This window comes from Diabrotica virgifera, chromosome 3 (genome assembly GCF_917563875.1).
Source record: "Diabrotica virgifera virgifera chromosome 3, PGI_DIABVI_V3a".
NCBI classification, from domain to species: Eukaryota; Metazoa; Arthropoda; class Insecta; order Coleoptera; family Chrysomelidae; genus Diabrotica; species Diabrotica virgifera.
The window spans coordinates 164,090,911-164,117,670 of NC_065445.1; the positions used below are offsets into that span (position 1 = coordinate 164,090,911).

At 38.4% G+C, this 26,760-nt stretch overlaps 1 protein-coding gene across 1 annotated transcript in view; it reads left to right on the forward strand.

Annotated features, from left to right (window-relative positions):
- The first annotated feature begins 6,128 nt into the window (after positions 1–6,128).
- LOC126882617 (uncharacterized) overlaps positions 6,129–26,760 on the forward strand; it is a 37,544-nt gene continuing 16,912 nt past the window's right edge. Inside the window, exons 1-3 of the mRNA XM_050647591.1 lie at positions 6,129–6,855; positions 9,519–10,089; positions 10,262–10,841. Coding sequence (XP_050503548.1) covers positions 6,129–6,855; positions 9,519–10,089; positions 10,262–10,841 — 1,878 coding nt within the window. The remainder of the gene's footprint in view (positions 6,856–9,518; positions 10,090–10,261; positions 10,842–26,760) is intronic.

A 26,760-nucleotide genomic window follows, 5' to 3' on the forward strand; every position in this document is an offset into this window, starting at 1 on the left:
GTGAATATAAGTGCAACTTCCACAAAGGTACAAATTGATGACTAATTTTCTAAACATATTTACTTAATAATTTTTTGTAGGTGCTGTCAGTTTCAACGAATGAGATTCCCGCTTCAAACAATGAAATCTTATAGAAAAAGAAAAAGTGTTGAAAAAAGTCTTGAAAAAGTTGAGAGGAATAAGAAAAAACACCCGATTCGACCAATATGCAAAGGTAAATGTAGAAAAAAGTGTAAATACTTAGACGATGACCCAAATCGCCAAATCATATGGGAAGAATATTGGAATATGGAATACACCAGCCGTCGAAAGTGGTTGAGTAAACACGTCAAACTAGTTCCTGTGAAAACTCGAAAAGTTAATGTACACCATCAAAGATCAGAAAGTAGACAATTCACAATGCCCTTGAAAGATGAAACTGATATTTCAGGATGTAGATTAACATTTCTGAATACCCTAGGGTATAGTAATGACTCCGTTATCACCCAGTTGGTAGCAGCTATGAAAGGTGCACCATGCGGCTCTATGGTAAAGGAACATAGAGGAATTCATTCTAAACCGAAAGTCAATCGAGATATAATCGTGAAACATATTGAATCCTATCATCCATGCGTAAGTCATTACCGAAGACATAATGCTCCCAATGTAAGATATCTGTCTAGGTAGGGAATTAACGATGAACCAAATGTTTCACGATTTTAATTCAAAATACCCAGAAATTTGCAAAATAGATAGGTATCTACCGAGAAGTTATGAAGGCTATGAATATTTCATTGCGCCCACCAAAGTCTGACGCTTGTGAAGAATGTACGCTATAAAATATAAAAATAACTCTAATGACAACCATAGTACTGGTAGCAAAGTATATTGCTTCCTATCATGTCGCAAATAAAATCCAGTTTTTTTAAAAGCAGGCTTGTGGTATTTAATGAAACGTTTGCTTCTTTGGGTAATGCTAGTCATTATAAAAGTTACTGCGTTCTCTGGCACGAGGCAATTGGAGGTAGAAAGGCAGAAGCAATAACCGATTCGATATTGAAAATAATTTTCCAGGAACGTGATGTTTTTGAATTTGTATTTTGGGCAGACAACTGCACAGCACAAAATAAGAACTGAGTTCTCTACCCAACATTAATTAACATCGTCAATCAGGGCCGTCTTAACCATACACGGCGCCGGGGTGCAAGACTCATCTTTGCGCCCCCTTTTGTCAGAAGATTATATAGGTTATCAGCGGTTCCCAACCTTTTTTAGCTTGAGGCACACTAACTTAAAAACTCGTTCAGCCACGGCACACTTGAGTAAATAATCTTTATAATGACTATAATCATAATGTATTGTTATGTGAATTTCGCGGCACACCTACAGGAACTTCACGGCACACCAGTGTGCCGCGGTACACTGGTTGGGAACCTCTGGGTTATAGGTACGCTAAAATTAAAACTAAATATGTTTGCTTCCTTTATTTATTTTATGTATTAAAAACATGGTTTCAGTATAGGGCTTTTCATTCACAGTCATTTGTTTCGAGCTTCTATCATATGTCGTATAATCCGTGTATATTAATATTATACACAGATTATACAACATATGACAGAAGCTCGAAACAAATGACAAAGCCCTATTCAAAAGAGATCAATCTTATGACATTGTACCATACCTTTTAACGTATATCAAAGTCAACTTTTCTAACTTTTAAGTTGGCAAAAGGCTTGTTCCAACTCGACACAAAACCGTTCTTGAACGGTTCGTGAACCGCGCAGTAACGAAAAATGTGTTACTGCGCATAATTGTTCGTTATTGCGCATGAGCGTGGCGGTTCAAGAACGGTTTTGTGTCGAGTTGGAACAAGCCTAAAAGTTTTTATTGCTTCGGTCAACTTCGGTGATATTTATTTTTACTTGCTTTTCTATACTTACTACAGCCAGGTTCGTTAATCTGTCTAGGTCTATTGTTGAGCGCAGGTAATTTTTATCAATTTAAGTTTAGAAAAAGCCCTTTCTCCTTCAGCTATTGTTACTGGAAGTGTTAAAAAATATCCTTAGATATGTAGAAAGATTTGGGAAAACGGAGAGTAAATTATTATTATATATAACTTAAACGTTGGATAGAGTATTCTTTGCTTAAACTATCGAGTAGACTCGTGTCTATATTTTATAAAATGTATTGGTAACAATTCTAACTCATGGAATAGATCTCCACCATCTATATCAGACCTATTTCCATGCGCTGGTTTCTTTTTGTAAATTTAAACATTGTGTTTTTTTAAGTTTTCTTCGGAGTTGCTCAATATACTTACTTTCCAAGAAAGAAAAATTATAATTATGTAACCTCAACATTTCAAATCTTTCACTTAATTTTGCAATGGCAATGTCCAATAAATAATAATAGAAGGTAACTTCAAAATTTTCTTTGGGTCTAAAAGAGGTTCGTCTGCAGCCACGTAATTAAAATGTCTTTTTCGGGGACTAGGACGAACAGTTTCATAAAATTTAGTTTCGCAATCAAATTCTTTAGCAATAATTGATACCGAGTCAATTAATATCTTCTCAAACACAGTGTCAGTGCGGGTGTTGGTTATATCTTTACTAACTTGATCAAGCATCTTACAGCTTCCGAAATAATAATATCGCTCGTTTGCAAAGTTTTGCTGACAATATTAACCTTTGCTAAAGCGGTTTTAATGTAAAGGTAGGTATCTCATTCATTATGACATTCCACCGTAATTTTGATACAGAAAAAAACATACCTAAATTTCTTTAACAATTTAAAATTTGTTATTTCTATTGAGAATTTAGCGGCATAATTTAGCACTAAATTAAGGCTGTGAGCCGCACAAGGAACATAAAACGCACGAGGATTCATGTCTAAAATTTTTTTTGAAGGCCAATAATTTTTTCTCTCATATTTGCCCCATTATCATACCCTTGGCCTCGTAAATCAGCTGAATCAATATTCAATAATTTCATAAATTCTAACAAATAATTTGCTAATCCTTGTTCGGTAGTATCAGTAACCGGTAAAAAACCTAGAAAATGCTCTCTAACTTCGGCAAGCTTTTTTGACGAATTAGGATAAACGAACCTAACAATAATAGTAAGTTGTTCCTTGTGTGAAGTATCAGGTGTGAAATCTAAAATTATAGAATGATATTGAGATTGTTTTAAAAGATCAACAATTGTGCATTTAATTTTTTTACCAATTAAACTTAACAATTCATTTTGAATATTATGTCCAAGGTAATGAGGCATACGATGCTGAACACTTTGAATCCGTGCAATGTGTTCTGATAGCGTATTATCAAAATTGGAAATCCGATTCATACAACCTTTCATTGGTTCCTCTTAATGGTAAATTTTGTCGTGCTAAAAATGTTATTATTTCGATAATTCTTTCTAAAACCGCCTTCCACCTTTTTCTTTCGCGTTCAACTGCTGCTTGATTGACAGAGTCTACTGTATGACTTTATAGTGTAAGCCTTTTTTTAGATCTACATATTTTTTACAGAAATTAAGTGTATAATAACCGTCACCTTTTTGAAATTATTGTCTGAATAATCTAAATGGTTTTCATATTTCATTTGCATATCGTAGGTGTAGTAAGCATTAACACTAGAAAGTCGGAGGGGCCAATTTGGCCCCTGGTGCGATTTAAAGTTATTATAGTTTTTTTATTTGAGGCAATAATATTTTCATATTTTATGACTTTTATTGATACAAAGCCTTCTTTAAAACAAAAAAATATTGTTTACTAAATTTATTTATTGGTTTTTTTAACAAATCTACCATAGAAGTCTAAAGGGGCCAAATTGGCCCCGTGTAAGTTATTATCGTTTTCTGGGAAATTCGACGATCCTTTCTTTCAAATTCCTGTCGAATGGGTAAAATTATATTTATGTATGTTTATTGTAAATGGTTACCCTTATACTGGTACTGATCATCTACGTAATAAAGATACGATTGTTGGCGAACACAAGTGAACACAAACATGCAATTGTTGGTGTAGAGGACCAAATGACGCGTCTTTATACTACAAAAGTAACTTCAAGACGATGGCCTATGTACTTGTTTTATAATACTCTTGACTTGGAAGCAATAAATGCATGGATTATTTATAAAGAAATAACTGGAACTAGACTCAATTTTCGTAAGTTTATTCTTCGGCTGTGTGAAGAATTATGGGCCCCATAATCTGGAACTACGTCTAGCAACACCAGGTCTACCAACAACTATCACTGTTACTATCCAAAAACGAAAAAAATATCAGTTGAAAATATTTTGTAAAGGAAATCACACTTCCAATCATTGCCACGGTTGTAACAAGGCAATGTGTGGCAAATATCAAAAACTGCAAATTGTATGGTGTTCCGAATGTTTTTGATGGGCAGCGAATGTGTTAAACAATAAAAGTAAAAAATAAAATTAGATTCTACCGTCTAGAGTAGATTTAATTTCTTTAAACTGAGTTTTAATTGATTAAAGAACGTGGGGCCAAAATGATCCCTTCCGGCTTTCTAGGTAGGTAAGCTTAGCCCGACTTTCTAGTGTTAATAGCCTTTGCAAAAAAATACCGAAAGTGCACTTGTGTGTTTTTATTATTTGTAATTTTTTTAAGGACAAAAAGCGCAAATTTGAGTTTAGCAAGTGTTTGGCGTGCGCCCCTTGGACTTGGCGCCCGGGTTGAGACGCCCTGTCGTCAATCGAAACGAAGGTCCTTCTAAAGTAATAATCAGATACCTGACAAAAGTCCACACTTATATGAGTGCCGATAGAGTAGGTACATGGAAAGAGAGAAAAAAATTCTAAAACATAGAAATGTCTACGACTTTCAAGAATTATGTGACTTAATACAGTCTAGCAGGGCAAACTTGAATGTGATTCAGTTGACGGAATTTCACGGCTGGGAAAATAAGAAAAAAATATCCACCAAAGGTTCTGGCAACGAGACAATGAAAGACTTCCAGTTAAAAGACGTCGTTGAAGTTTGCTTTACGAAAGAAAGTCGAAACCTGAAATTCAAATTAGATTTTGATGACGAATTTACGAAATTGGATTTCTTGCAAAAAAAGTATCGTCTTGATCACGTCCCACAGTCGTTACCAGTTCGTAATATAGCAACAGCTAAAAAAATAAAATACTTAAGAATTTAGTTCAATTGATGCCAGCAAATAGGCAAATCTTTTGGAAAGGAAAACCCTTCCCGAATCAGATGTATCATCCGATCTAAGTAGTTGAGTTCACGTCGTTCTAGAACACTGGTTTTCGGCAAAATAATTACGTAGGTATTCTGAGTTTTACTATTGGCTCCGTGCGTCTCCCCTCTACTTACAGTCACGTGACACGCTGTCAGATTTTGTAAGGACGTTTTAACATTGAGTCTTATGGGATTATTTTGTTAAACTTGAATATTTTATTTTGTAGTGATAATAACCGAATACAATTGTTAGAATTCATTAGTTATTAATTTATACTGTAATTTATAGTGCAACAAATTATTTTCTTTTTCGTTAATAAAGATTTATTGACATAAACTGCGATAGTGAGGTTATGTATACAAAATCAAACTGATAATCAATATTGGAAAGTGAAGAATTTATATCAGATTAAGTGCGTTTTTATTTTCTGTTTATATTAATACATAGTATCACTAGCGTGACACGGCATTTTTTTTAAATATCTCATTTAAACATACACAAAGCGTCCTTATAAAATTTCAAAAAACCGTCACCATGAGCAGGTCAGTCGATTTTGCTTTGACACTTTGTTAACGCTCGGAGCGAATACTATTAGTACAGTTTAGTGAATAAAAAGTGGATTGGCAACAATAAACAGTGTTATAAATTTTAAGAAAAACTTCTGAAGTAAGTTGAAGTTAATAATTATTGTATTGACACCAACATACTATCAAAACTGCTATCCTATCAAAATGTCGGATTGTCATGCGTGTGGGAAGACGATACCAGCTAATGACAGCAGTTCTCTCGTCTGTTTACAATGTATACGGCCGTGGCACGGAGTTTGTGCCGAACCGCAGCCTACTGATGGAGATCCTACTACACTTCGCAGTTGGAAATGTTCTCGATGTATTTCGCCAAGCGGTGATATTGAAACCTCCACTTTAATGCTATAATGGCCCAGTTTACAATCCTTAATAGCGCTTTAACTGATTGCAAAACGCAAATTAATAATTTAACAGATTTAGTAAGCGCTCAGTCACAAACAATAAGTACATGTGTTGCTGACATTTCAGACTTACGCAAAGAAAATCAAAGCCTTAATAACAATTTAAAGGCTTTAGAAAATAAGGTTATTAAACTGGAAAGCAAAAATGTGCCAACTACGAGTGAAAGCGTATTTCAAGAGTCATATGAAAGGCTTAAAAGATCTGAAAATATAATAATAACGGGCGTACCAGAAAGCAATAATACCGAAGATGATATTTCTAAAGCATCAGAGATCTTAGAAAATGTAATACCAAAAAACCACTTTCAGATAAAATCAGCTGCTCGATTGGGAAAAATAGATTTAAACAAACCTCGAGTGTTCCGCATCACTTTAAATTCACGGGATCAGGTATTGTCAATATTAAAAAATAAATATAAGGTTCCAAAAGACAAGTATCCCAGGATAAACATTATATCGGACTCCACACCCCAACAATTACAGTTTATATCCGAGGTCAGAAATGAGCTCACAAGAAGAAAAGATCAAGGTGAAGAAAACCTAACAATAAAATATGTTAAGGGACAACCAACCATTGTTATTGATGGCAACCCGACTATAATCTCAACACAATCTGACCGTCCAAAACGCAATCGGAAAGAAGACAGTTCCCTTATTCATAATACAAAAAAGGGTAATAAATTGGCTAATTCATCAAAAAACTAAAAACAATTATTTTTTGGAACTGTCACGGTTATTCAAATCTAGAAAATTACTTAAGAGACCACTTTGATTTTGATTTGTTATGCGTCAGTGAAACCTGGCTTGTGTCAAATCCAATATGTTTAAACGAACAGTATAGAATAATTTCCATACCTGCTGTCAAAGAAAAGTCGTTAGGTAGACCAAGTGGGGGTCTCTGTGTTGTATATAAAAAAAACTTTAGGTCTAATTGTTCTCCATCAGTGTTCATGGTGGTTGTTTATGTTAATAGATGCACCTTGTGAAAAATATATAGTATGTAACTTATATTTTAAGCCGTCATTTGATATTGAACATAAGTTAAATCTGTTCCAATGTACCCTGAATGAGATAATAAATAATTACTCTGACTGCGCTATCATAATTGGAGGTGATTTTAATAGCCGTCTCGGGACGTTGGGTTCTATTCCGGATGAAATAATTAGTAATACAAGTTTATATGAAACTAGGTTAAGCCGCGATATTATTAAAAACAAAAGGGGTACAACTCTACTTGATTTTATGAATAACAATTCCTTCAACCTGCTTAACGGCAGAACTTCTAGCGATCGTCCAGCGAAATTTACATGTATCACACCTCAAGGTTGCAGCACTGTCAACCTGGTGTGTAGGGATGGCGGTTTTTGACAAAACACCGGTTTTCGGTTATACCGGTTTTTTTTGTTTACGGTTTAACCTGGCGGTTATAACCGGCCAAAAAAAAACGGTTTTTGCAAAAACCGGTTTTCGGTTTTTTTTAATCCAATAGGTTACAAAGTTACATTTACAATACACTTTAGTTTGCGATACTCCATTCGACTCGATATCAATATGATCAAAATTAGTACTATCGAAAGAACATAATAATGTATTACTTTTAACACGTTTGTATATTTGTAGAATAGGTACATTTTAACGTATTTAATACTTCCTGTATGAGTGTATCGTTTTGAAAACGTAGCGAAATTCTTGGAGATTCGTATTCGTAATCAGTAATTCGATATTCATAGTCAGAGCATTATTTTTGGTAATCAGAAAAAGTCCTTCACCCACTTTCAATGTCAAGATTTAAGTGTGAAAAATAGATGATGTTTGCGTCTAATTCGACCAGATCACTTCTTATGTAAATATTATGATTACAAATACCTTTTCAAGGAAATATTATAATAAAACTTAATAATTGTTTCTGGCTGATGTGAGATTGCACTTTCAATTTGCTTCTGTATTTTATAAAATAAAATAAAATTTGAATTATGGTTTTGTTTGGAATAATTACTTGGGAATAATAATTAGGATTGGGATCCAACATAATGCCTAACCTAATTCTAATCACCGTAAAAACCTAATAACCGGTTTTTTACTTTAAAAAGAAAAAACCGGTTATAACCGGGACAAATAAACAACCGGTAAAACCGGTTATTGCGAAGTAAAAAAACCGGTTTTAGGTTTAAACCGGTAGGTTTTTCCCATCCCTACTGGTGTGGGTAAATAGTCTTTACCTTTCAAACGTTTTTGATTTGGAAGTTGGTGATGATAGGTCTGGATCCAGCGTATGAAAAAAAAGTTGATTAATAGCAAGCTGAAAATTTGTTAATAGCTTACGGGTGTCTAGTCGGACAAACTTTGATATGTGGGAATACTGGAACAGGGGAAGTTTTAATTGTGGAACAGGTTAAAAATTTGGAACGGTCAGACCACGAAAACGGCACATGTATTTTGTCCGACAGAACAGACTTCAACTCTTCGAATAGAGATTAAACTCTCATGCAAAAATCAGACTGCTATTTATCACCAAATGGGCGTTTTAATGAGTGGAACATGTAGAATATGTCAAATGACAGGAATTATGACAGGTGATAAATAGCAGTCTGATTTTTGCATGGGAGTTTAATCTCTGTTTGGAGATTTTAAGTCTGTTCTGTCGGACAAAATAAATGTGCTGTTTTCGTAGTCTGGCCGTTCCAAATTTTTAACCTGTTTCACAATTAAAACTGCCCCTGTTCCAGTGTTCCCATATATCAAAGTCTATCCGACTAGACACCCTTAAGCTATTAACAAATATTCAGCTTGCTATTAATCAACTTTTTTTTCATACGCGGGATCCAGACCTATGACGATTATTTATCAGATCATTTTCCGGTTTGTCTGAAACTTCATCAACAATATTCTATTGCTATAGATAATGTGAGCGCTCCTAGTTCATTCACTAAAAAATTATTATTGTGGGATGATGATAAAGCATTATCGTTTAAATTGTGCATGCGGTCGTCCCCTAATGTCAGATTTATTAATGACGTACAACTTTCATATGACAATTTTTACAGAACTATTGTAGAATGTTGTGAAAGTTTAGATTTAATTAAATAGGTAACTATAAAAACCAATGATAGTAGAAGAAGTTTAAATAAACCCTGGTTTGATCTAGATTGTATTAATGGAAAAAACAAATTTAAAATTACTATTAAGCGAATGTAGGAAACAAAACTTTACCGCAAATGTTAGAGCCAACTAGGTATATTGAACGGAAAAAAGAGTATAAAAAAATTAATTAAGTACAAAAAAAGAACATACGAAACCAACATAATTACCAAATTATCTAACGTAAACGATTCAAAGGAATTTTGGCTAACGGTAAAGCAGGCTATAACAAACGTTTTTCACTAAGCATTGAAATTTGGGAAAACTTTTACAATCAGTTGTACGCCAACCGCCTAACTGACAGCTCTGTCTTTATAGATGTCCGTCATCCTTACTTAGATGCAACAATTACGATTTATGAAGTGTACGCAGCACTTAACAAGTGCAAAAATAAAAAATCTCCCGGCTTGGACATTATTCCTTATGAAGTATATAAAAGTCTTCCTCATAATTGGGTGCTTTATATGTCATCTCTGTTTAATAAAATTTTTGAAACCGGAACCATTCCTAAAAGTTGGTGTGGAATTCTTCTTTCGATGCTTCATAAAAGTGGACCTCCTGATGAACCCACAAATTATAGAGGTCTGGCACTATTAAATTGCTCACTTAAAATTTTTACCAACATACTTCAGTCTAGACTTTCATCTTGGTGCGAGGAATACCATATTCTACCTGAATCTCAAGCGGGTTTCAGACCAGGCCGCGGCTGTATTGACAATGTTTACACCTTGAGCTCTGTTATTCAGTTTCACATAAGGCAAAAAAAAACGTAAGCTATTCTCCATCTTTGTTGACTTTAAAAGAGCATTTGACTCAATAAACCACGCATTACTCTGGCAAAAATTATACCGTTCTGGTGTGACATCTAGGATCCTACAAATCGTTAAAAATTTATATCAAACTGCTTATTTTAAAGTAAATGCTTCAAATGGTTTGTCTAGGTCATTTGATGTTACAGCTGGTGTACTACAGGGTGAAACTTTAAGCCCCTTACTTTTTTCCTTATTTATTGCGGATATTGAAACATTCTTCTACGGAAATGGTGCTCGAGGTGTAAGCATTGATTCAAAAAATGAAATTCTGCTACTCCTGTATGCTGATGACTTAGTTATATTAGCTGACTCTGAAGCGGATGTTGGAAGAAAACTAAAATTACTTGAATCCTACACTAAATCCAACGATCTCACTGTTAATACCACAAAATCAAAAATACTCATATGTTCAAAAGGTGGCCACACCACAAACAACATTAATTTTTTTTACAACAATAATCCAGTGATCTCAACCAATGCATACAACTATTTGGGAGTGACATTTACTAAATCATCACTTTTTCGCGAAATGTCGTATACAACCATCGATAAAGCCAAGCAAGCACTTGGATCAATTCTTCCAATTTTAACATCTAGTAAAATAGACTCGTGGTCACCAAGAATCAAACTCTTTGAGTCACTGGCATTGAGTGTGATGTCAAACTGCGCTCCCGTTTGGGCACTTAGATACACTGAAGCTCTCGAAAAAGTACAAACTACTTATTTAAAACGAATTCTGTTACTCCTAAAAAACACCCCTGATTATGCAACGCGGTTAGAAACGGGACGTGTAAAATATTCGTATAATCTTTTTAAAATGACTTTGAGTTGGTTACAAAAAATTTTGCTTATGGACGATAAACGTTATCCCAAACTTTGTTACAATCAACAACTACGATTAGTAGGTTTAGCAGATGAAGCATATAATTGGGCAGCACAGGTTAAAGGTATGTTTGATTTCATTGATTGTACAGATATATGGATTAATCTCAGTCTACTTCGCTTAATAAAAATAAAAAAATGTTACTGCTAAAATTTTATAACAAATTGCATGAAATGGACATAACTTTATTTCAGAGGTCTTCTTTTCTGTCTTTCTACCCTACATTTAAAGTATATAGAACCCCAAACCCTTACCTATTACTTAAACTGCCAATACAGGTCACGCGGACTATAACCCAACTGAGACTGTGTAATAAATTTCGAATTTCATTCATAATAAGGGATGTTACTATTCTATCGATCCAGATAATATTTGCACTGCCTGTAACACAAGACAACTCGAAACTATTGATCACCTTCTATTTAACTGTCCTATCTATAGCACTATGAAACCAGTAGTTATTTGTTTTCAAAGCATGGATTCACTATTAAATGCTCTTGATAATCTCACTCCCAACAACGCTAAAATCATTGCAGGGTACATATGGAACATTTTAAAACTCAGAGCGTTTATCTTGAATGAATAATTTTTCTCATATAAATTCCATTGTGCAATTCTATGTTTACCGTTTATTTATATATATATATGTTTACATTTTTTTTGTTTGTAATTTTTGTATCACTATTATTCGTCTCTTTGTAATGTAATTTTGTCATGTGTGTATTACTTATTTATTACCTATTTATTGTGTCATACTATCTCTGCATGTCACTATACGTATTTGTTCAAAAATTTTTATTATAGTATTGTCGAACAAACCTCTTGCTATGGACTTATTGTATTCCAAGAAGCAATAAATATTATTATTATTATCAGATTTAGCCATACGGCTCACACTCCCTCTAAGGGGAAAATTGACTCATCCCAGATACCTACGGTGTCAAAAGGATTGAGCTCTGGTGGGACTCTTTCCGTGTTATCGAGCCCTAGGTGAATTGGAATGCAGGTGTATCTCCCAGAAATTTTCGTACGCATCTGGCCGTCGCGAGTAGTACAGCTTTCTGCATGGTCTTATAAAGATGTTCATTCAGACCCAGCTTTTTTTTGCTTTCGAGGAGGGTCTTCGGAATGACTCCAGTAGTAGAAATAATAATCGGTATCGTCTGGGTACTTTGCATTCTCCATTGCCTTCGTATTTGAATTTCTAGATCTCTGTATTTGCCGATCTTTTCTGTATTTGGCTTATTATTATTATTATTATTATCCAGATTTAGCCATACGGCTCACACTCCCTCTAAGGGGAAAATTGACTCATCCCAGATACCTACGGTATCAAAAGGATTGAGCTCTGGTGGGACTCTTTCCGTGTTATCGAGCCCTAGGTGACTTGGGATGCAGGTGTATCTCCCAAAAATTTTCGTACACTTCTGGCCGTCGCAAGTAGTACAGCTTTCTGCATGGTCTTATAAAGATGTTCATTGAGACCCAGCTTTTTTATGCTTTCGAGGAGGGTCTTCGGAACGACTCCAGTAGTAGATATAACAATAGGTATCGTCTGGGTACTTTGCATTCTCCATTGTCTCCGTATTTGAATTTCCAGATCTCTATACTTGGCGATCTTTTCTGTAAATTTACTACGTAAATTATTGTTGTTAGGTATCGCCACATCAATTAGTGTTGTTTGTCTTGTTAATTTATTAACTAGTACGAGATCTGGTCTATTATGTGCCACTGTTTGGTCTGTAAGCACACTGCGGTCCCAGTATAGCTTGTAGTTGCCATCCTCAAGCATACTCTCAGGAACGTATTGATAATATGGGAGATGGTCCGTTTGGAGAAGTCCCAACTTGTTAGCTATCTCTTGATGAAGGATTTTTCCCACTGCGTCATGCCGTTCCTTATATTCAGTTGCAGCAAATGCTTGGCAGCCCCCTGTAATATGTTGGATGGTGTCTTGGGCTTGACATCCATATCGGCATCTGTCGTTTTGAACCTGGGGGTCTTTGACGATATATTTCAGGTAATTTCTGGTTGGTATAACCTGATCCTGAATGGCCAGTAATGAACCCTCCGTTTCAGGGAACATCTTTCCTGATGTCAACCAATAGTTCGACGCTGTATTGTCGACATAGTCTTGGCTGACCTCATTGGGATGTCGCCCGTGCAGAGGTTTACCCATCCAGGCGCGCAGTTTTTCGTCCTTAGTAAGGTGGTTTAAGCGCATTTCTGGTTCCCTCAGTTTGATCGGTGTTGTGTCATCTACTGCGCAAATGGCGCGGTGTAGAGTAGATGTCTCAGCCTGCATCTGAAAATAAGTTCTTAAATTAGCAATTTGTTTATCTAATTGCTCACCTATATCCATAAGCCCTCTTCCTCCTAAATACCGGGGTAATGTCGTTCGTTCTACTGCACTTTTAGGGTGGTGTTTTTGTGCCTTTGTGAGGTGTGTTCGTACTTTTCGCTGAAGATTTTCTACATCCGTTTTTGTCCACTTAACAATACCAAATGAATAGCTAAGCGCGGAACAAGCGTAGGTGTTTAGTGCCTTAAACAAATTTTTACTGTTAAGCTGTGAACGAAGCAGCTGTTTTACCCTTCTTATAAACTCAGTAGTTATCTCAGTTTTCATTTGCTTATGGTCAATCTTCCGCGCCTGCTTTACTCCAAGATATTTGTACATATCGTTGTCGCCCATGGCCTCGATGTTCTGGCCATTTTGCATATCGAATCCACCGGGCTGTACCTTTCCTCTGACTATATTGAAAACACGGCACTTGTCTAGACCGAACTGCATACTAATATCATTAGAGAATGTTTCTACAGTTTTTAGCATCTCTTCTAGGTGTTCTCGAGTGGAAGCCATTAATTTCAAATCATCCATATACAACAGATGATTGAGCTTCGCTACCACAGTATTATTGCTTTTAATGCTAAAACCTGAGTCAGTGGAGTTTAATAGCTGGGAAAGGGGGTTCAAAGCTAAACAGAACCACAATGGACTCAACGAGTCTCCTTGAAATAGGCCCCGGTTGATTGCGATATTTTCGGTTTCGATATTGTTTTCACCAGGTATTTGGAGGTGAATTTTAGTCTTCCAATCTCTCATTATATGCCTTAAAAAGGTCACTAGGTTATCATCGACTTTGTATATTTTCAATATATCTATTAGCCATTCATGCGGTACTGAATCAAAGGCCTTTTTATAGTCAATAAAAGCAGTAAAAAGGTTCCTTTTTTTAGTGAATGCCTGGTTAGAAATGACTGAGTCGATGATAAGCTGTTCTTTGCAACCCATGGAACCCTTAGCGCATCCTTTCTGTTGAGGCTCTATGATATTGTTTAGAGCACAATGTTGGTAGATACGCCGGGTTACACAGGATGTGACCAACTTATACAAAGTTGGAAGACAAGTAATTGGGCGGTACTTGGATGGATCTTGGGTGTTATTTTGATCCTTGGATATTAAATAAGTAGTTCCCTGAGTTAGAAATGATGGTAATTCCTGCGGATTAGAAATAACATGATTAATTAATGTTGATAAGCACTCATGAATACTCCAAAACTTTTTAAGCCAGAAGTTCTGGACTCCGTCTGGTCCAGGAGATTTCCAGTTATGAAGCTCTTTGATGACATTTGAGACTTCTTCAGTCGTGAATGGTTCGTAGTTAGCAGTGACGTAGTGGTGACAGCTGTGCGTCGTATCTTCTATCCAGCCAGCATTGTTGTTAAAAACAGCTGGTGTGGAAAGTTGATTTCCCCAAAACTCATGAATTTCTTCTTGGCTTGGGTAAGACTTGTCGACACTTTCTACGGTGGAATTGAGTTTTCGGTAGAACGCCTTCTCAGAGTTCTCAAAAAGTGCATTGTCACATTTTCGGTTGTTACTAACTTTATACCTTCTTAATCGTCCTGAATAGACGGAGAGTTTTTGTTTTAAGGTATCCAGACACTGTTGGGCTGTGTTATTTTCTGGATCGTATCTCGAGTGTCTTGCAGTGCTCCGCATTATTTCTTCAGCTCTCTTAATGACCTTTCTACTTGTTACACCTCTTACATATTCTGTAACTTGACCAATATCCCTACGCAATAATTCAATTTTTCCGAGAAGTCTTTTTTCCCAGGGTGCAGTTCTGTTACCAGTCCTTCCGTTATTAGTACCCCGTCGTGTTCTGATCTTAACGCCCATTACATTAGCAATTGCTGTTGCTGCACAGTAGATTAGCATATGCAGATATTCCAATGTGTGGGCTTCTACGGCATAATTGGGTAGGACTTCAGTGTTCACAATTTGTAACAGCGCACCTAGTTTCTTACAAGAGTTTATTCGTGGTAGCGGTGGTCTGCTAAGTGGATTTGTTCCATTAAACTCTTGTACGGCACGCGCCATTTCGTTTGCTAGACTATCGCGCAACTCGTTGTTTTCCTGCTGTGTATTGTCAGGTTGAGTTTCTGGTATGGGAATCTCAGGGATCTGCTCATCAAGGATTTCATTAGGGACCTGATCTAAAACTAGCCTAAACCACAGAAACTAGCTAAACAGAACCACAGTGGACTATCTATTAGCCATTCATGCGGTACTGAATCAAAGGCCTTTTAATAGTCAATGAAAGCAGTAAAAAGGTTCCTTTTTTTAGTGAATGCCTGGTTAGAAATGACTGAGTCGATGATAAGCTGTTCTTTGCAACCCATGGAACCCTTAGCGCATCCTTTCTGTTGAGGCTCTATGATATTGTTTAGAGCACAGTGTTGGTAGATACGCCGGGTTACACAGGATGTGACCAATTTATACAAAGTTGGAAGACAATAATTGGGTAGGACTTCAGTATTCACAATTTGTAACAGCGCACCTAGTTTCTTACAAGAGTTTATTCGTGGTAGCGGTGGTCTGCTAAGTGGATTTGTTCCATTAAACTCTTGTACGGCACGAGCCATTTCGCTTTCTAGACTATCGCGCAACTCGTTGTTTTCCTGCTGTGTATTGTCAGGTTGAGTTTCTGGTATGGGAATCTCAGGGATCTGCTCATCAAGGATTTCATTAGGGACTTGATCTAAAACTAGCTCTTGGTTATTAATCTCCCGTTCGACTTCGCTTTTGATCGTATTGCGTCTAGTCTCTGGGATAAGGTTGTTTCTTATGATTACCCGGTATTGATCTGATACTCTTTGCTCCGATACTTGAATATCTGGGTACTCCCTGCAAAATTCGGCATACAGCTGTTGTCTGTAGCCGATCGTTTCTTGACCGAGGTTGGTCACCTTATAATAGAAGCGCAAAATGCTTTCGTTTATGGACACAGTCCATTTCATGCGCTGCCTCGGTCGTCCCGCTTGAGTGAGCGCCGGCTGATGTTCCAGCGCAGCACCTTCAGCGAGTGGAGCTCTTGCTGTTGTTTGGCTCCCTTGTGGTTGTTGTTCTTGTTGTTGGGCTGTAGCTGTTTGTGTGACAGGGGCCCGCCTCCTCAACACCCTGCCACCGACGTCCCGCATGCTGTCACGTCCAGCGCCGGCTCCAGACGTGCCCTGGCGATCCCCAGGCAGCGATCCTAAACATAAACCATAATTCTCCATATCAATGGGTGTGCATTTTAGACCTACTGCCAGGTGTCAGTTTTTGTTCCACGGCAAGTATCCCTGCTACTCTCTGGGTACTGGCGCTACGAATACCCAGAAAGTATCCCCCATTCGCAGGGGGCCGCGCCTGATAGAAGAACTGACAAAAAACTCCCACAGGTTATTATTATTATTATTATTATTATTATTATCCAGATTAAGCCATACGGCTCACACTCCCTCTAAGGGGAAAATTGACTCATCCCAGATAACTACGGTATCAAAAGGATTGAGCTCTGGTGGGGCTCTTTCCGTGTTATCGAGCCCTAGGTGACTTGGTATGCAGGTGTATCTCCCAAAAATTTTCGTACACATCTGGCCGTTGCGAGTAGTACAGCTTTCTGCATGGTCTTGTAAAGATGTTCATTTAGACCCAGCCTTTTTATGCTTTCGAGGAGGTTCTTCGGAATGACTCCAGTAGTAGATATAACAATAGGTATCGTTTGGGTACTTTGCATTCTCCATTGCCTTCGTATTTGAATTTCTAGATCTCTGTACTTGGCGATCTTTTCAGTGAATTTACTACGTAGATTATTGTTGTTAGGTATCGCCACATCAATTAGTGTTGTTTGTCTTGTTAATTTATTAACTAGTACGAGATCTAGTCTATTATGTGCCACTGTTTGATCTGTGAGCACAGTGCGGTCCCAGTATAGCTTGTAGTTGCCATCCTCAAGCATACTCTCAGGGACGTATTGATAATACGGGAGATGGTCCGTTTGGAGAAGTCCCAGCTTGATAGCTATCTCTTGATGAAGGATTTTTCCCACTGCGTCATGCCGTTCCTTGTATTCAGTTGCAGCAAATGCCTGGCAGCCCCCTGTAAGATGTTGGATGGTTTCTTGGGCTTGACATCCATATCGGCATCTGTCGTTTTGAACCTGAGGGTCTTTGATGATATATTTCAGCTAGTTTCTGGTTGGTATAACCTGATCCTGAATGGCCAGTAATGAACCCTCCGTTTCAGGGAACATCTTTCCTGATGTCAACCAGTAGTTCGACGCTATATTGTCGACATAATCTTGGCTGACCTCATTGGGATGTCGCCCGTGCAAAGGTTTACCCATCCAGGCGCGCACTTTTTCGTCCTTAGTAAGGTGGTTTATGCGCAGTTCTGCTTCCCTCAGTTTGATCGGTGTTGTGTCATCTACTGCGCAGATAGCGCGATGTAGAGTAGATGTCTCAGCCTGCATCTGAAAATAAGTTCTTAAATTAGCAATTTGTTTATCTAATTGCTCACCTATATCCATAAGTCCTCTTCCTCCTAAATACCGGGGTAATGTCGTTCGTTTTACTGCACTTTTAGGGTGGTGTTTTTGTGCCTTTGTGAGGTGTGTTCGTACTTTTCGCTGAAGATTTTCTATATCCGTTTTTGTCCACTTAACAATACCAAATGAATAGCTAAGCGCGGAACAAGCGTAGGTGTTTAGTGCCTTAAACAAATTTTTACTGTTAAGCTGTGAACGAAGCAGCTGTTTTACCCTTCTTATAAACTCAGTAGTTATCTCAGTTTTCATTTTTCATTATTATTATCCAGATTTAGCCATACGGCTCACACTCCCTCTAAGGGGAAAATTGACGCAACCCAGATACCTACGGTATCAAAAGGATTGAGCTCTGGTGGGACTCTTTCCGTGTTTTCGAGCCCTAGGTGACTTGGTATGCTGGAGTTTCTCCCAGAAATTTTTGTACGCATCTGACCGTCGCAAGTAGTACAGCTTTCTGCATGGTCTTATAAAGGTGTTCATTTAGACCCAGCTTTTATATGCTTTCGAGGAGGGTCTTCGGAATGACTCCAGTAGTAGAGATAATAATTGGTATCGTCTGGGTACTTTGCATTCTCCATTGCCTTCGTATTTGGATTTCCAGATCTCTGTACTTGGCGATCTTTTCAGTAAATTTACTACGTAGATTATTGTTGTTAGGTATCGCCACATCAATTAGTGTTGTCTGTCTTGTTAATTTATTAACTAGTACGAGATCTGGTCTATTATGTGCCACTGTTTGGTCTGTGAGCACAGTGCGGTCCCAGTATAGCTTGTAGTTGCCATCCTCAAGCATACTCTCAGGGACGTATTGATAATACGGGAGATGATCCGTTTGGAGAAGTCCCAGCTTGATAGCTATCTCTTGATGGAGGATTTTTCCCACTGCGTCATGCCGTTCCTTGTATTCAGTTGCAGCAAATGCCTGGCAGCCCCCTGTAAGATGTTGGATGGTTTCTTGGGCTTGACATCCATATCGGCATCTGTCGTTTTGAACCTGAGGGTCTTTGATGATATATTTCAGGTAATTTCTGGTTGGTATAACCGGATCCTGAATGGCCAGTAATGAACCCTCCGTTTCAGGGAACATCTTTCCTGATGTCAACCAATAGTTCGACGCTGTATTGTCGACATAGTCTTGGCTGACCTCATTGGGATGTCGCCCGTGCAGAGGTTTACCCATCCAGGTGCGCAGTTTTTCGTCTTTAGTGAGGTGGTTTATGCGCATTTCTGGTTCCCTCAGTTTCATCGGTGTTGTGTCATCTACTGCGCACATAGCTTGATGTAGAGTAGATGTCTCAGCTTGCATCTGAAAATAAGTTCTTAAATTAGCAATTTGTTTATCTAATTGCTCACCTATATCCATAAGTCCTCTTCCTCCTAGATTCCGTGGTAATGTCGTTCTTTCTACTGCACTTTTAGGATGGTGTTTTTGTGCCTTTGTGAGGTGTGTTCGTACTTTTCGCTGAAGATTTTCTATATCTGTTTTTGTCCACTTAACAATACCAAATGAATAGCTAAGTGCGGAACAAGCGTAGGTGTTTAGTGCCTTAAACAAATTTTTACTGTTAAGCTGTGAACGAAGCAGCTGTTTTATTCTTCGTATAAACTCAGTAGTTATTTCAGTTTTCATTTGCTTATGGTCAATTTTCTGCGCCTGCTTTACTCCAAGATATTTGTATATGTCGTTTTCACCCATGGCCTCGATGTTCTGGCCATTTTGCATATCGAATCCACCGGGCTGTACCTTTCCTCTGACTATATTCAAAACACGGCACTTGTCTAGGCCGAACTGCATATTAATATCATTAGAGAATGTTTCTACTGTTTTTAGCATCTGCTCTAGATTGTCTCGAGTAGAAGCCATTAATTTCAAATCATCCATATACAACAGATGATTAAGCTTCGCTACTACAGTATTGTTGTTTTTGATGCTAAAACCTGAGTCAGTGGAGTTTAATAGCTGTGATAGAGGGTTCATAGCCAAACAGAACCACAATGGACTCAGTGAGTCTCCTTGAAACAGGCCCCGGTTGATTGCGATATTTTCCGTTTCGATATTGTTTTCACCAGATATTTGGAGGTGAATTTTAGTCTTCCAACCTGTCATTATATGCCTTAAAAAGGTCACTATGTTATCATCGACTTTGTATATTCTTAATATATTTATAAGCCATTCATGCGGTACTGAATCAAAGGCCTTTTTGTAGTCAATAATGGCAGTAAAGAGGTTTCTTTTTTTGGTGAATGCCTGGTTAGAAATGACTGAGTCGATGATAAGTTGTTCTTTACAACCCATAGAACCCTTAGCGCATCCTTTCTGTTGAGGCTCTATGATATTGTTTAGAGCACAGTGTTGGTAGATACGCCGGGTTATACAGGATGTGACCAATTTATACAAAGTTGGAAGACAAGTAATTGGGCGGTACTTGGCTGGATCTTGGGTGTTATTTTGATCCTTCGGTATTAAACAAGTGGTTCCCTGAGTTAGAAATGATGGTATTTCTTGCGGGTTAGAAATAACATGATTAATTAATGTTGATAAGCACTCATGAATGCTCCAAAACTTCTTAAGCCAGAAGTTCTGGACTCCGTCTGGTCCAGGAGATTTCCAGTTATGAAGCTCTTTGATGATATTTGAGACCTCTTCAGTAGTGAATGGTTCGTAGTTAGCTGTGACGTAGTGGTGACAGTTGTGCGTCGTATCTACTATCCAGCCAGCATTGTTGTTAAGAGCAGCTGGTCTGAGGGTCTTTGATGATATATTTCAGGTAGTTTCTGGTTGGTATAACCTGATCCTGAATGGCCAGTAATGAACCCTCCGTTTCAGGGAACATCTTTCCCGATGTCAACCAGTAGTTCGACGCTATATTGTCGACATAATCTTGGCTGACCTCATTGGGATGTCGCCCGTGCAAAGGTTTACCCATCCAGGCGCGCACTTTTTCGTCCTTAGTAAGGTGGTTTATGCGCAGTTCTGCTTCCCTCAGTTTGATCGGCGTTGTGTCATCTACTGCGCAGATAGCGCGATGTAGAGTAGATGTCTCAGCCTGCATCTGAAAATAAGTTCTTAAATTAGCAATTTGTTTATTTAATTGCTCACCTATATCCATAAGTCCTCTTCCTCCTAAATACCGGGGTAATGTCGTTCGTTCTACTGCACTTTTAGGGTGGTGTTTTTGTGCCTTTGTGAGGTGTGTTCGTACTTTTCGCTGAAGATTTTCTATATCCGTTTTTGTCCACTTAACAATACCAAATGAATAGCTAAGCGCGGAACAAGCGTAGGTGTTTAGTGCCTTAAACAAATTTTTACTGTTAAGCTGTGAACGAAGCAGCTGTTTTACCCTTCTTATAAACTCAGTAGTTATCTCAGTTTTCATTTGCTTATGGTCAATTTTCCGCGCCTGCTTTACTCCAAGATATTTATACATATCGTTGTCGCCCATGGCCTCGATGTTCTGGCCATTTTGCATATCGAATCCACCGGGCTGTACCTTTCCTCTGACTATATTCAAAACCCGGCACTTGTCTAGACCGAACTGCATACTAATGTCATTAGAGAATGTTTCTACAGTTTTTAGCATCTCTTCTAGGTGTTCTCGAGTGGAAGCCATTAATTTCAAATCATCCATATACAACAGATGATTGAGCTTCGCTACCACAGTATTATTGCTTTTAATGCTAAAACCTGAGTCAGTGGAGTTTAATAGCTGGGAAAGGGGGTTCAAAGCTAAACAGAACCACAGTGGACTCAACGAGTCTCCTTGAAACAGGCCCCGGTTGATTGCGATATTTTCGGTTTCAATATTTTTTTCACCAGGTATTTGGAGGTGAATTTTAGTCTTCCAATCTCTCATTATATGCCTTAAAAAGGTCACTATGTTATCATCGACTTTGTATATTTTCAAAATATCTATTAGCCATTCATGCGGTACTGAATCAAAGGCCTTTTTATAGTCAATAAAAGCAGTAAAAAGGTTCCTTTTTTTAGTGAATGCCTGGTTAGAAATGACTGAATCGATGATAAGCTGTTCTTTGCAACCCATGGAACCCTTAGCGCATCCTTTCTGTTGAGGCTCTATGATATCGTTTAGAGCACAGTGTTGGTAGATACGCCGGGTTATACAGGATGTGACCAATTTATACAAAGTTGGAAGACAAGTAATTGGGCGGTACTTGGATGGATCTTGGGTGTTATTTTGATCCTTGGGTATTAAATAAGTAGTTCCCTGAGTTAGAAATGATGGTAATTCCTGCGGATTAGAAATAACATGATTAATTAATGTTGATAAGCACTCATGAATAGTCCAAAACTTTTTAAGCCAGAAGTTCTGAACTCCGTCTGGTCCAGGAGATTTCCAGTTATGAAGCTCTTTGATGACATTTGAGACTTCTTCAGTCGTGAATGGTTCGTAGTTAGCAGTGACGTAGTGGTGACAGTTGTGCGTCGTATCTTCTATCCAGCCAGTATTGTTGTTAAAAGCAGCTGGCGTGGAAAGTTGATTTCCCCAAAACTCATGAATTTCTTCTTGGCTTGGGTAAGACTTGTCGACACTTTCTACGGTGGAATTGAATTTTCGGTAAAACGCCTTCTCAGAGTTCTCAAAAAGTGCATTGTCACATTTTCGGTTGTTACTAACTTTATACCTTCTTAATCGTCCTGAATAGACGGAGAGTTTCTGTTTTACTGTATCCAGACACTGTTGGGCTGTTATTTTCTGGATCGTATCTCGAGTGTCTTGAAGTGCTCCGAATTATTTCTTCAACTCACTTAATGACTTTTCTACTTGTTACACCTCTTATATATTCTGTGACTTGACCAATATCCCTACGCAGTAATTCAATTTTTCCGAGAAGTCTTTTTTCCCATGGTGCAATTCTGTTACCAGTCTTTCCGTTATTAGTACCCCGTCGTGTTCTGATCTTAACGCCCATTACATTGGCAATTGCTGTTGCTGTACAGTAGATTAGCATATGCAGATATTCCAATGTGTGGGCTTCTACGACATAATTGGGTAGGACTTCAGTGTTCACAATTTGTAACAGCGCACCTAGTTTCTTACAAGAGTTTATTCGTGGTAGCGGTGGTCTGCTAAGTGGATTTGTTCCATTAAACTCTTGTACGGCACGAGCCATTTCGTTTTCTAGACTATGGCGCAACTCGTTGTTTTCCTGCTGTGTATTGTCAGGTTGAGTTTCTGGTATGGGAATCTCAGGAATCTGCTCCTCAAGGATATCATTAGGAACTTGATCTAAAACTAGCTCTTGGTTATTAATCTCCCGTTCGACTTCGCTTTTGATGGCATCGCGTCTAGTCTCTGGGATAAGATTATTTCTTATGATTACCCGGTATTGATCTGATACTCTTTGCTCCGATACTTGAATATCTGGGTACTCCCTGCAAAATTCGGCATACAGCTGTTGTCTGTAGCCGATCGTTTCTTGACCGAGGTTTGTCACCTTATAATAGAAGCGCAAAATGCTTTCGTTGATGGACACAGTCCATTTCATGCGCTGCCTCGGTCGTCCCGCTTGAGTGAGCGCCGGCTGATGATCCAGCGCAGCACCTTCGGCAGGTGGAGCTCTTGTTGTTATTTGGCTCGCTTGTGGTTGTGGTTGGGCTGTAGCTGATTGTATGACAGGGGCCCGCCTCCTCAACACCCTGCCACCGACTTATTATTATTATTATTATCCAGATTTAGCCATACGGCTCACACTCCCGCTGAGGGGAAAATTGACTCATCCCAGATACCTACGGTATCAAAAGGATTGAGCTCTGGTGGGACTCTTTCCGTGTTATCGAGCCCTAGATGACTTGGAATGCAGGTGTATCTCCCAAAAATTTTCTTACACTTCTGGCCGTCGCAAGTAGTACAGCTTTCTGCATGGTCTTATAAATATGTTCATTGAGACCCAGCTTTTTTATGCTTTCGAGGAGGGTCTTCGGAATGACTCCAGTAGTAGACATAACAATAGGTATCGTCTGGGTACTTTGCATTCTCCATTGTCTCCGTATTTGAATTTCCAGATCTCTATACTTGGCGATCTTTTCAGTAAATTTACTACGTAGATTATTGTTGTTAGGTATCGCCACATCCATTAGTGTTGTTTGTCTTGTTAATTTATTAACTAGTACGAGATATGGTCTATTATGTGCCACTGTTTGGTCTGTGAGCACACTGCGGTCCCAGTATAGCTTGTAGTTGCCATCCTCAAGCATACTCTCAGGAACGTGTTGATAATATGGGAGCTGGTCCGTTTGGAGAAGTCCCAGCTTGTTAGCTATCTCTTGATGAAGGATTTTTCCCACTGCGTCATGCCGTTCCTTGTATTCAGTTGCAGCAAATACCTGGCAGCCCCCTGTAATATGTTGGATGGTTTCTTGGGCTTGACATCCATATCGGCATCTGTCGTTTTGAACCTGAGGGTCTTTGACGATATATTTCAGGTAATTTCTGGTTGGTATAACCTGATCCTGAATGGCCAGTAATGAACCCTCCGTTTCAGGGAACATCTTTCCTGATGTCAACCAATAGTTCGACGCTGTATTGTCGACATAGTCTTGGCTGACCTCATTGGGATGTCGCCCGTGCAGAGGTTTACCCATCCAGGTGCGCAGTTTTTCGTCCTTAGTAAGGTGGTTTATGCGCATTTCTGGTTCCCTCAGTTTGATCGGTGTTGTGTCATCTACTGCGCACATTGCGCGGTGTAGAGTAGATGTCTCAGCCTGCATCTGAAAATAAGTTCTTAAATTAGCAATTTGTTTATCTAATTGCTCACCTATATCCATAAGTCCTCTTCCTCCTAAATACCGGGGTAATGTTGTTCGTTCTACTGCACTTTTAGGGTGGTGTTTTTGTGCCTTTGTGAGGTGTGTTCGTACTTTTCGCTGAAGATTTTCTATATCCGTTTTTGTCCACTTAAGAATACCAAATTAATAGCTAAGCGCGGAACAAGCGTAGGTGTTAGTGCCTTAAACAAATTTTTACTGTTAAGCTGTGAACGAAGCAGCTGTTTTACCCTTCTTATAAACTCAGTAGTTATCTCAGTTTTCATTTGCTTATGGTCAATTTTCCGCGCCTGCTTTACTCCAAGATATTTATACATATCGTTGTCGCCCATGGCCTCGATGTTCTGGCCATTTTGCATATCGAATCCTCCGGGCTGTACCTTTCCTCTGACTATATTCAAAACACGGCACTTGTCTAGACCGAACTGCATACTAATATCATTAGAGAATGTTTCTACAGTTTTTAGCATCTCTTCTAGGTGTTCTCGAGTGGAAGCCATTAATTTCAAATCATCCATATACAACAGATGATTGAGCTTCGCTACCACAGTATTATTGCTCTTAATGCTAAAACCTGAGTCAGTGGAGTTTAATAGCTGGGAAAGGGGGTTCAAAGCTAAACAGAACCACAGTGGACTCAACGAGTCTCCTTGAAACAGGCCCCGGTTGATTGCGATATTTTCGGTTTCAATATTTTTTTCACCAGGTATTTGGAGGTGAATTTTAGTCTTCCAATCTCTCATTATATGCCTTAAAAAGGTCACTTTGTTATCATCGACTTTGTATATTTTCAAAATATCTATTAGCCATTCATGCGGTACTGAATCAAAGGCCTTTTTATAGTCAATAAAAGCAGTAAAAAAGTGTTCTTTTTTTAGTGAATGCCTGGTTAGAAATGACTGAATCGATGATAAGCTGTTCTTTGCAACCCATGGAACCCTTAGCGCATCCTTTCTGTTGAGGCTCTATGATATCGTTTAGAGCACAGTGTTGGTAGATACGCCGGGTTACACAGGTTGTGACCAATTTATACAAAGTTGGAAGACAAGTAATTGGGCGGTACTTGGATGGATCTTGGGTGTTATTTTGATCCTTGGGTATTAAATAAGTAGTTCCCTGAGTTAGAAATGATGGTAATTCCTGCGGATTAGAAATAACATGATTAATTAATGTTGATAAGCACTCATGAATACTCCAAAACTTTTTAAGCCAGAAGTTCTGAACTCCGTCTGGTCCAGGAAATTTCCAGTTATGAAGCTCTTTGATGACATTTGAGACTTCTTCAGTCGTGAATGGTTCGTAGTTTGCAGTGACGTAGTGGTGACAGTTGTGCGTCGTATCTTCTATCCAGCCAGCATTGTTGTTAAAAGCAGCTGGCGTGGAAAGTTGATTTCCCCAAAACTCATGAATTTCTTCTTGGCTTGGGTAAGACTTGTCGACACTTTCTACGGTGGAATTGAGTTTTCGGTAAAACGCCTTCTCAGAGTTCTCAAAAAGTGCATTGTCACATTTTCGGTTGTTACTAACTTTATACCTTCTTAATCGTCCTGAATAGACGGAGAGTTTTTGTTTTAATGTATCCAGACACTGTTGGGCTGTGTTATTTTCTGGATCGTATCTCGAGTGTCTTGAAGTGCTCCGTATTATTTCTTCAGCTCTCTTAATGACTTTTCTACTTGTTACACCTCTTATATATTCTGTGACTTGACCAATATCCCTACGCAGTAATTCAATTTTTCCGAGAAGTCTTTTTTCCCATGGTGCAATTCTGTTACCAGTCTTTCCGTTATTAGTACCCCGTCGGGTTCTGATCTTAACGCCCATTACATTGGCAATTGCTGTTGCTGCACAGTAGATTAGCATATGCAGATATTCCAATGTGTGGGCTTCTACGACATAATTGGGTAGGACTTCAGTGTTCACAATTTGTAACAGCGCACCTAGTTTCTTACAAGAGTTTATTCGTGGTAGCGGTGGTCTGCTAAGTGGATTTGTTCCATTAAACTCTTGTACGGCACGAGCCATTTCGTTTTCTAGACTATGGCGCAACTCGTTGTTTTCCTGCTGTGTATTGTCAGGT